General features: G+C 47.9%; 1 protein-coding gene across 1 annotated transcript; it reads left to right on the forward strand.

Moving 5' to 3' along the window:
• Positions 1-5991: 5991 nt before the first annotated feature.
• Positions 5992-11874, forward strand: DRAXIN (dorsal inhibitory axon guidance protein). The gene is made up of 6 exons (XM_014941356.1): positions 5992-6473; positions 7679-7866; positions 8406-8517; positions 8875-8964; positions 9205-9294; positions 10862-11874. Exons 1-6 carry the CDS (start codon positions 6014-6016, stop codon positions 10972-10974), a joined length of 1053 nt encoding a protein of 350 aa, XP_014796842.1. The 5' UTR covers positions 5992-6013; the 3' UTR covers positions 10975-11874.

The raw sequence follows: 11874 nt of genomic DNA on the forward strand, positions 1-11874 counted from the left end.
GTCCTGCCGGCCGGCTCGCCCTCGGCGCGACGTGCAGCGCCGTGCGCCTTGCCGGGGTGCGCGGGGTGCGCTGGGGGTCTGTGCCCCGCACCCGACTGCAGGTCCCCGCTACTTCAGGGGCTGCTGCGGGCTCCTGCCACCGACGGCTCTCCCCCTCCCTGGAAGAGAAGTCGCCTGGGACAGAGGCACCGTCCCTCCCGCAGGGCGCTGCTGAGCCCCCCGCGTACCCCGGGGGTCGGTCCCGGCTCTAAACCCCCCCGCGTACCCCGGGGGTAGGTCCCGGCGCTAAACCCCCCGCGTACCCCCGGGGGTCGGTCCCGGCGCGGAGCCAGAGCTGCCACGGAAAGTGTCCGTGGGGTGAAGGAAGCTTTTCCCCGCGAGTCATTGTCTCTGCGGAGCCCCGCGCTGCCGAGCCCCCGAGTCCCCCCCGGGTTATTCTCTGCTCTTCCTCTGTTGATAAAAGTGAGATCTCGTTTCTGAATTAAATCAATTTGGCATCCGTTAATGGCTTATTACAGCTAGTAATTCATCATGTAGGATTTAAGTGACATTTATCCAATTCACACCTGAAGTCTTCCGTCAACCAGAGGGTTTAATGGAAATGGGTTTGCGTTCCCATCTCCTCTCCCTTGCAGAAGGAGCATTAATCCTACACGTTTCGGTTCAAAGTGAGAAAGACATGCCAGGAAAAATGTTGAAAGCGCAGCCTAACTGTTCTGCCAGTCGGGACACATCCACTTCTACCCCCCCCAGTGAAGAAGGGGCCAAATCTGCCCCCATTCTTCCCTGTCACACTGGCGGGTGCTTTCCAGCCGGGTGAGCAATGACCTCTGCTATTGATTGTGTCTCATTTGTCACTAGGCATTGTGCATTAAACTGGAGAGTCTTCTCTGCTGTGCTGACAGCAAGCGACTCTATCTTGGATGCTAATCTCAGGCTCATTGCTATTTTAATCTCATTATTGGGTAGAGTAGACCCTGTTTGATAGCAGGTTGCCTATGATGGCTGTGTCAGCCACTCCGTGAAGTCCCAGGGGGAAGCAGAGCAGAGGGTACTGCATATTCATTCATGTGCCCCTCTTCCCCTTCAATACAGTGACTTGCTGTGCTGCTCCGTCCCTGGGGGATGTTGGTGCCGTACCCTCCGGGCTGGTGCAGTGACACAGAGAGCAGGGAAGGTCTCTGTGCAGGTCACAGGAGAAAGGGTGGTTGAAGGCAAGAGGCATGTAGTGACTTGAAGGATTTGCAAGGTGTTCAGTGTTCATCAGAGCCAGGGTTGCTGGCGCTCAGCAGTGACCTAGTGACAGGTACAAAACTGCCAGCTCCCTCACGAGCAGGAGAGGATATTTCCTGGGTTGTGCTGCATAAACAAGCCACTTGTGTCCTCAGCGGTTAGGAAGGCAGAGTACAGTTTGTCAGCCTGACCGGTGAGGGGAAGGCATTGCCTGGGCCAACGGGCCAGCAAAACCAAAGTCCCAGTTCCAGCCCTTCAACTAATGTTGAGTGAGTCACATTTGAAGTGGTCACTGGATCTGAGGTGCCCCAGGGAGATGCTTTGTGGAGTCACAGGGGCAGGTACAGCTCCTGCTCAACTCCCCCCCCAAGCCTGGATCTCTATGTCCTGTCCCTTGTGCCACTGGAGCAATTAGTGTATTGGTGAATTTGGCCCTTTTTACAGCAGAGTGCTCTTTGGTGATGGCAGAAAGGGAGAGAAAATGACACAAGCAAAAGGAAAGCAGATGTTTCAAAGGGTAGTAGTGGGATTCAAGTAGACCAGCCTAAATCTCTGCAGAGCAGAAATGTCTCACACCAAACACAGTCAGAAGGGATAAGGAAACTGGAGTCAGATAAATATGGAAGGCAAGGGTAGGGTGGAGAGGTGACGGTGGATACAGGAAACCTAAGGAAGAAGTAGGGCAGCTCCAAAGAGGGACCCAAAAGGACTGGAGATCTGTGAGCAGGGGATCCTGCTGCTCTGTCGCCACAAGGACATCTGGGCCAGCAGCAAAAAAAATATTCATTACAAAGTAAATATGCAAAAGAAAAAAAGAAGCATGCATATAAGATTACCTGTCTACTTTTGGGGACCCTAGAAAGCTGGGAGAGATCCCTTTGAAATGGGAAGGTCTCTTGGCAGATTGTATATGAAGCTTCCCAGCATTTGCCTCCAGAAACAGAAAAACAGATGGAAAGAGACCCAGCAGGGAAGTGAAATCTCATTTATCTGCACAATGCCATCCTCCTGGCTCCAGCCAGCTCTCTGCATGTCAGCTACCATAGAGCCTACCCCGTCCATTCTGCTCCAGGCCTTCCCAAGCCCATCCATCACCCTCTGGCTTCTTATTTACAGGGAGCCTGGCACACAAAGCTGGGTTTATTGTCTGTCATCCCTGCCACACATGCACATACACACAACACCCGTGTAGACGCACATACACTTTGTCTAATGCTGCAGCTTGGGATTGTCTGGAGTCCAGGAAATCTTTACGCGCTCCTGCCAAAGTCTGAGCTTATCAGAGCCAAAGAGAAATCTGGCCCAGAAGTACGTGCTTGAGTCTTGCTTGGTTCAGCCCTTGAGCACACAAGCTGCAACATTTGAAGTCAGGGGCAAAAAAGGCTCTTTATAGTCTCTATTTCTCAGTTCAAGAGAAGAGCATAGATGAAAAGTTAAAGCTAGAACTGTCAGGCATCATGTTTTAAGTCAGATATGTGAATGTGCATCGATGATCTGATGTTTCTGCTTTGTCAAGTACAAACCAAATGCAGCAGGGGCAGTTTCAGAGCCTACATCAGAGAAAAGGTGACGTAACTGTATTTATCGGGGGAAAACATGCCTGAGTCCCTGTGTACCTACTCAGTCCATGGCTGCCTTGCAGGATTACAGGCAGAGAGCAGAGTAATAGCAATTGTATCAGTGAGTCCAGAGAAAGACACCTCCCCACAGGGAAAGTTAGCCAAGATGCAAAAAAAAAAACCCTAATTTCCCTTCTACAGTTGTGACCATCAGCTATTAGCCCAAAATAGATCAGAAATAGTGGCTGAGAGACAGCACTGCAACTCACTTGTCAGCCCTGAGCCTGCACCCTGGGTAGCTCTAAGGCCTTATCTTTGCTTTACACATTTTCTTGTTAGTAGGCAGATTGGCTACTTCAAGAGGCAGGTGGCTCGTAATCCTGAGGGTATATAAAGGAAGTGCAAGGCATGGGGTGGAGCAAGGAGGATGTAGGCTTGGTGTTGGGAGGAACTGCAGGGGCAGCTTAACTTGGTAAGTACTTCAGCTATTTTCTTTATTAATATATGAACCCTAAGAAGAGGATGAATTCTGGGTTGTTGTAACATATGTGTTTGTTTTAGAGCTATTTAGGAAAGGCACCTTCTTACAAGGCCAGACTTCTTTCTACCTGGCATATGTGTCAGGGCATAATTTCAGCCTTTGCAGAAAGGGTGCATCAGCAGTGTGAGAACATTGCTGTCACCTACATCAACAAGCCCAGGGCTAGCATAGGCTTCTGTTGTGGACTGTAATCCTGACAGAGGACAGGGTGGTGTTTTCTTTGGTGCTCAGGTGTTGAGGAACCTGAGCACTGAGGAGAACTAGGGATGCTGTTATGTTATCTAGCTGTTTTTTGGAAGTGTGAATTTTACACCTTCTATAGGGTAAGAAAAATGAAAGGGGTGGAAAGAGGCTTCTGAAGTTAAAGATAGATCATGACATGGAAATAAGTGGTTAAGAGAAGACTTCTGTGCCTTTAGCATAGCAGTGTTGTGTTAACCCAAGGTAGCACAACTTGTCCGTGCACTGTTTTGGTTTGATGAACAGCTCGGACCTCCCCTGGCAACAGCACAGTACAGTATTTATCTGCATTATTAGTGCAAGATTCCCAGTGACACAGTAACACAGCATGTTAGCCTGCCCTCTCAGCCAGTGCAGAGATGAGGCATCCCATGTGCTCTAGCTGCGCTTTCACCCCACGTCATACCAACAAGGCAGCTGGGCAACTTAAATAAATGCTCCCTACACTTTGAAGCAGACCTGTTTAACTGCCCCGCAGCATTTAGCTGCTTTCTAGCTCCTGCTGAAAACCAGAATCCGCAGCTAATGTGTCTGTCAGGTTCCTCATCAAAGGGCCCATGTCTGTGTGAGTGAGATTGGAGACACCTGCCTTGCATTCTCTTTGCACTTGTTCTCTCCTCTTGGCATTTTGCCTGCAGATGAAAAGGTAAGATGCTGTTTCCAGCTCTTTGAGTTGTTCTGAGTGATGCCTTGATCCAGCTGGTTTGCTCTGGTTCTTGAAGAGAAAATCCTAGGAAAAAAACAAAGACTGTGGATGCACAGCTTGGGTTTTGTTTGGTTGCGATTTGTTCCATCAGTTTTGAAGCAGGACTCCAAGTGCTTTGTTAATAGATTTAGCTGTTGGTCTGGTTTTCCTTTGTCCCAGGTAGCTGCCAATAAAATACTCTTTCATAGTGTTATGCCTTCAAATGAACTACCCAGCAGCTCCTAAATCCATCCTGAAGTAGCAGTTTGTTGTTCTTTGTGGCCGGTGGAAAGCCCTGCTTTTCAGACATTAAAGAGAAGGCCAGTGTGCTGCCTACCTCCTTCCAGGGTAGGTCTGAACTGAACATTCGTTCCCAAGCTCTGAGGAATAATGGAGATGAATCTTGGAAAGGCAGAATTGACTGGCCTTTCAGTTAAGAGGATGAAGACATCTCCCTCTAAAGTCCCCAGATGCTCCATGAGGCTGGAGCTGCTATGATGGCAGCAGTTTCATGGATTTAAAACACTCCACATCTGTCTCATAGATTGAAAGAAAAGAGGAAAGAAAGAGCTAAGGCCGTTCATAAGGTGTCTCATGCCAACTTCCCAAAAAGGCACTGAGATTGGCTTCAAAGGCTGTTACCTGCTGCCCTTAGCTCTGGCTTTAAGCATGCCTTCACGCTGCCCAGCTTGAGAGAGACAGTCTGAGAAAGCTACCCTGAAGTGAAAGGCTGCACTGGAAATGCTGAAAATCCCTTTTCCCCTTTTTTGTGGAAAAGGACAGGACAGAATGACCTAATTAGAGAGGTCTCTGACTTGTGCAGTGTCTCAAAAAGCCATGTCTCATAACACAAACTCAGGGATGAAGGAAGACCCTCAAAAAATATTATAGCAAAGCGGAATGAATGAGACTAGATTGCAGCCATTGTACTAAGGGACTCCGTCTCAGTGTCTTTTGGACTTAAATTACCCTCCCAGTGACAGCCTCACCTGAGGGGTAAGGTGAAGTGACCTGTGCAGGGTCAAGAAGGGAAAGTGGGATAAGCTAGAGAAAACTCAGTCTACCTCCTTGCCCCTTGATCTTTAGACCAGCGTTCCCTGCTTTGCTGGCAGCAGCAGATTTATTTCCTTACTGTGCTGTGAGGTATCAGCACAAAATTTCCAGTGTTTTTTTCCTCCCTTGACGAGCGTCAGCCACCCTGAAGCAGTGTGTGTGTGTGCATGCACGTGTCTCTGTCTTGAGCTGCTCGGGGCTGTTACTGGTCCTGCGAGGCCACCATCTGCCTCCAGTTCTGTTCATCTTGACATCTTCATTGCAAGGAAACCAGCTGTGAGGAGGGGCCAGTGCCAGGCAGGCCCAGGATGCCAACCTGGCAGCAAACAGCCCTAGCCAGACAGCTGGTGCTGTGCAGGCTGCTCAGGAGCTGTGGCCTGCAGGAGCCAGGCTCCCTAGCCCCTCAGATGGTAGGCTGTGAATGGGAGGGTAGGGGGGCTAGTCAGGAATCAAAGGGAAATGTCCTGCTGATTGATGGCCCTCATTTGCACATGAAACTGGGACTCTCAGCCCTGCAGGCCCTGCACGTGTGCCTCAGCTGCTGTAACCAGGGAGGGAAAAAATCACTTCCAGCTCTGGACACCATAACTGTTTTCATCTAAGTGTCCTAGGTCTGAATCTTGCTTGCATTTGCAGTTCCTAGAAGTTGGTTGCTTATTTTTTCTTGTTTTAAATTGCAGGTAAGGCAGAGCACCCAGGATTATGGCAACTTCTTCCACCTTCTTCTCTGCCTTCCTTTTCCTGTGCCTGCTGGTTCTTCCTGACATCAGCCCTGCAGACTCCCTGGACCCTGGCACAAAGCTCAAAAATGTCCCAGAGAACAACAACCATCTTCAAAACCAAGAGATGTGGCTGCAGCAGCCCAGAAGTGGGCACCACCACAAGCATGGCTTGGCCAAGAAGGAGAGGGTCCATGCCATGCCTCCTAGAGGGCGGCCAGCTGGGGAAGAGGCCCTCAAAATGGGAAGCGGAGCTCCAGCTGTGGAAGAGCTGGCAGGAGAGGGACAGCCAGCAGCCCTGAAACAGAATAAGGATGTGTTCCTGGGGTTTGAATTCCCACATCCTGAGAGGGAGAACCAGTCCCCTGGGTCTGAGAGAGGAAAGAAGCAGAACCGAGAGCATCGGCGCCACAGCCGCAGGGACAGGCTGAAACACCACAGAGGTATTTGAGCTCCAAGGGAAGCTGAGGCTGTTGGGTCAGTGGAAATGAGTGTCACTTGTCTGAGGGCAAGAAGATGCAGCTGTGGTTGAGCCACATGGGTATGTGGAGGGTGTGGGATGTGTGCTTGCTCTGGGGAGAAATCTGCCAAACAAAAGAGGCACAAGAAAAAAGGGGAACTCCAGAACCAGAGGTTTTTACTGCTGGCTGCAATTTTGGGAAAATGACCTGGTTTGCCTTACAGGGGGAGCTCTGAAAGCTCCTAGGCCTTGAGGGGTTGTTTTAGGGTGGCCGCCTTTGTTTTTTCGCTTTTTTAGTAAATGGTTCAATTTACGAAGAAACATGTCCAAGCCATGCTCAATCTCTCCACTGACTTCGAAACATGATCAGAACTAGAAATAATACAAAACCTCTACTTTGCTTGAAGATCAGTTTGTTTTCATCAGTGTTTGTATTCTTCTATATTTATGCTGAACTACAAAAAGTATAAATTTTGCAAATATGAAATTGAACTAATTACTTTAAATATTGCTTGTTTTTGACTGGGACTGCTTTCCTTCACAGGCCAAGTTGTGGGTGTGTGTCTCTGTGGTATGGTACCCTCGGTATGGTAGATCTTTAGTTCTGCTAGAGCCAGGCAATTTGTGTCAGTCTACACTGTTTGACAAGCTGGTGTCAGTATCCCTGAGTTCCAGCTATCGCTCCTGTTTCTTTTGTTTAACTTAAGGTTTATATCTAAACAAATACTTAGGAAGAGCAGGGAGCAGGCTGTGAAAATATTCTTCTTTCAAATTAAAGAGGTCCCAACTTGAGCTAAATTGAAATAACCCACAACTAATATCAAACAAGAATGCATTCAAAGATATTTGCAGCAGCTTAATCCATTGAGTTAAAAATGGTACAAACAAAGAGACCAGAAGAAGAAATCCTTTGCTTCTTAAGCAAGAGGTAGACACATCTTCAAGAAGATGTGCTTATGTATGACTTAAGTGTGTAAAAAAAAAAAAAAAATAAAGATGCATATACTCTGGACCTGATCTGTCACTTTAATCTAACGACTGTTTACACTGGTCTAAACACCAGTTCAGGGTAGTAGAACACTGGCCAGTGGCTGGATGAAATCTGAATTCCTTTGACTCAAATCTATGGCACACAAAGAGAGAGGGATGAGAGAAAGCTAACGCTACTGTACCTGTTGCCCTCTGCAGGGAAGACTCCTGAGGCTGGGCCAAGCTCCCTGTACAAGAAACCTGAAATCTTTGAAGAACAGTTTCAAAACCTCCAGGCAGAGGAAGCTACAAGTCTGACTCCCACCATGCTTCTCATCACTGCACTGGAACTAGCTGTTTCCACAGAAGAGCCTCCTGTTCTTCCAGCCACATCACCACGGTCACAGGTAAAGACACAGCTGGGGACCGCACTGTACCTCTGATGCAGACAGAAATTTCCTGCAGCTAGGGTCCAGTTTCCTTTTTTCTTCCTCCTTCCCAGTTAGAGCTTAACATCAAAGCCCTCCCTCAAAAGCAAGCACTCTGTCTTGGAGACATCTAAACACATCTTCTTCATGAACATTTCCTTTAGTTGCTTCTCTTCCCTTCCCTACCTCTCCCTTAGCTAGCCATCTTCATTCAGCTTCCAGGACCAGAGGGGCAGTAGGAGCACTTGGCTGGACAGGCAGCATGTCCTAATGCTCCTTGCTCACCTTTAGTCCTCACATAAAAGCAGTGGAATCTTCCCTTTTGGCTTCAGCTGCAACAAGGGAAAGCTCTATCCCTCTGAAAATGAGATGCCAAGAAAACCCAGTGGATCAGACAGGGGGAAGGGAGGTGGGAATCAAAGCCTTTTTAAGGCCTAAAAGCTCCAGGAAAATTTGTGAAGACTTCAGTGTCACTACAGAAGTGTAATCATTTGTCTCTGGTTTCTTGTGGTTTGCAGGCCCGCCTCAGGCACGATGGGGATGTGATGCCCACCCTAGATATGGCACTCTTTGACTGGACAGATTATGAGGATCTCAAACCAGAAATGTGGCCATCTGCTAAAAAGAAAGGTGCTAAACCTCCCTGTCCTCTTTCCCAAAAGTCATTCTGTATGGCTTGTCCCACGGTTAGTGCTCACAGATGTGCTGAGGGATGTGAGATCATAGTGGTGGGGAAAGGGACAAATAAGGATAATGCAGATTGTGTTTTGTGCTCAGTTTCAGAATGTTTCTCATTTTGGATGCATAGTTTGAGGGCAGAGGAAAAATGATAGATGGAGGGTTGAGAAATAGGCAGGAAATTAGACTGTGAAGGTTTGGAGTTCAAACTCTTGAAGTTTGAGGCTGTTTATGCCCTGGAACAATATAGTCTCCAAAATAAAAACACTAGCATGAAATTTTCTATCAGCATCTGTTTTTTTTCTATAGAAAAACGCCGCAGTAAGAGCCCCAACAGTGGAAATGAAACCGTGATGGCTGAAGGAGAGCCATGTGATCATCACCTTGACTGTCTCCCAGGTCAGGATCAGCTTGGTAGAGTCATTTCCCCAAACATGAGAGCATTTGAAATCCAGCCCAGGTTCTAATATAAGTATTCTTACATCCAATACTGATAGAAAGGCAGAGGGAAGGGTGGAGGCTCTCTAGGCATGTTGTGGGAACAGATGATGTCTGTACCATGGAGCTGTCATGGGTGTCAGTAGCCCTACAAGGGAAGGGGATAAATGAGCTCTGCTGACCCTTGTTCCTGTGTTGCAGGCTCTTGCTGTGACTTGCGTGAACACCTCTGCAAACCACACAATCGAGGCCTTAACAACAAATGTTACGATGACTGTATGTGCACTGAAGGTGAGTTCAGCTCTTTGCTCTCCCCCCTTTCAGCTGGCTTTGTAGTTGACTTGGAATAGTGGTTTGTACATGAAAATAGGAGCCAAACTCTGCTGCTCTTAGCCTTAGTGACTTTGAGTCATTCACCTACTTCTTACCTGGTTAAACAGACCGCTTTCCTGGAGTTGCAATGTTAAATTATAGTCTTCACCTTGGGTGTGTCATGATGAGGACTTGAAAGTCCTCATCAGAGACAATGTTCAAATGGATCAGCCTAGAAGAGCGTTTCTGCAAGCCTAACGAGGGCTGCCCCTAGCCCTGCTTTATACTTAAGCTAGTTATAAGTTGATGGCAAATACGCATCCTCTGCAGCATTGAAAAAGCTCCCCAGAGATGTAGGGTCCAGATAAGAGAGACAAGACCCTTAGATAAGAGCAGAGCTCTGATCTTGTGTGCTCTCCTTCTGGGAGGCCAGACTGCCCTGGGGGGATTGGTAATGAGGGGCAGAAACCTGACTTCAAGGTAGCCTTCTCAACATAGCCCAGGGACATGCACTCCAAAAGGCTGCTCAGTGACCTGTGACATCGGCTGGGTCTCCCGTGTACAAGACCTCAAGGACAGTTTATGGGCTGTCTCATTATAAAAGCTATAAATCTTCAGCCTCCCCCACTCTGGGGGTGCTGGCACTGTTGCTATCTGCTGCCTGCTCCAGAAGTAAAAAGAGTTGCAGTTTCTAGGATGATCAGATCAGCTCCTGCCAACCCAAATGACCAGATCCTGGGCTATTGAAAATTGGGGCTTTCATGAGAATTATTTACACAAAGGCTGTACCCTGTTTGGCCCAACTAGCTATGCATTCTGGTGTAAAAAAGTCAGACAATAGACACCAAAAGATAAATCTATCAGTGCCTGAAACCAATGAGTTACCCTGACCAGAGGCTCCCATTGCCTTCCACTGCCATGGGAGAGTATGTACTGATGTTTTTTACAAATGGAATGTCTTATTTTCCCCCCCTTAGTATTCGTCAATGCCATATCACGTAGCTTCCCTCAGACCCTGTACTTTGAGCATCCAAAGCAGAGAACCTGAAGGAGATCAGCAATGAGCTCTGGATCAGACCTCCCAGTAATAACGCTTCAAAGTCTCTTCCCTCCTCTCCTGAAGCTTCAGGGAAATAAATAGCAAGGGGAGCTCCCTAGCCATTGCTGCTGCACATTAAGTCTATAGTAATTTCCCAATGGAGAGATCACTTAGACGGTAATGGGAAGTAATAGGAGGAAACCAAGCAGGGCTTCCATAAAATCACTGGAAACAATTGGGATAATTCATTGGTATTTCAAGAAGCCAGTGAATCCCAAACCAGAACAGTGAGCCAGGCAGAATAGCAGGGCCCAGAAAGCAATATGCCCTGCCCATGCGAGGCATTTCTCTGCCACCTCATTTGACACAGCCCAGGCTTCCCAGTCCTGGGACTGTCCCCACTGGAGCAGGCTCTGTCATGAACTGAGACCGAGAACTAATTGTTTGATGTTAGTGCTGTAGTGAGCCCTGGTCCCTCCTGCTCACTTATACGTGTCTTTTCCGTAGGGCTACGCTGTTATGCCAAATTCCACCGGAACCGAAGAGTGACCCGGAGGAAAGGGCGCTGCGTGGAGCCAGAATCGGCCAACGGAGAGCAGGGATCATTCATTAATGTTTAGGAGGGTGGGACTCCTGCCTGGATGGTCAGCAGCTGGGGTCAAGCTGTTTATACCTAGCAATGGGAATTAGAGGAAAAAGTCAAGCAAATGACTGGAGCTGCAGGCTCTGAACATGCCGGGTTCCAACAAGACTGAGGCTTATGTTAATTACAAATGGAGTGGCCTCAGCCTTTTCTATACCAGGACTGCATTTCCCCCTCCATCCCATCACATTCCTGCCATTGGGCTGGGTCCCCTCTGACAGTTAGTACGAGATGATCGTGACTAAACCATTCTGATGGTCCTGGCAGGAAAAGGCTCTGTATTTTCATCTCCTCCTCTCAACAGAGGAAATGTATGAAAGAGCATTCAAGTCAAAGGGGATAAAGCTTAAACTTTACCCTTTAAGTATTGCTTGAGAAGAATGGTAGATCCTCCTTAAAGATCAGAGGTTCCTAGAGGATAGGAAGCTTGTAGCCTCCAGGCAGAATCAAAGATAAGGAAACACATCAGCCAGAAGCTGGCTGCCTTGGTGAGAGCTGACAAAGCTCTTGCTCTCTCCCTTGTTCACTGCTACAGACAGATATTCCCTAGCTGTTACATACTACCACTTCCTACCTGTCCTCTTTGGGATCATCCAGTCCCACTCCTTCCTTTCTTGCTTCCAGAGAACCACCTGGCTTCTGCAAGGACATAGCAAGACATCCCAGCCTGCAGCTCTCACTCATTTAGTTATCCTGCCAAGTCTGTTATTTTTGATTATTACTTTTAGAAGCTTTCTGGGGAAGTGATAGTTTTCCTAGTGAGCCAAAAATAAAGTTTTTGGTAACAGGAGATAGGGACAGGCTGTTCCATTGTAGTAAATCCTGTGACATGTTGCATGTGTGTTTCCATGGTATGTAAATAAAGATACGATAGATA

The sequence above is a fragment of the Calidris pugnax genome, unplaced genomic scaffold, assembly GCF_001431845.1.
Source record: "Calidris pugnax isolate Ruff unplaced genomic scaffold, ASM143184v1 scaffold82, whole genome shotgun sequence".
Taxonomy (NCBI): Eukaryota; Metazoa; Chordata; class Aves; order Charadriiformes; family Scolopacidae; genus Calidris; species Calidris pugnax.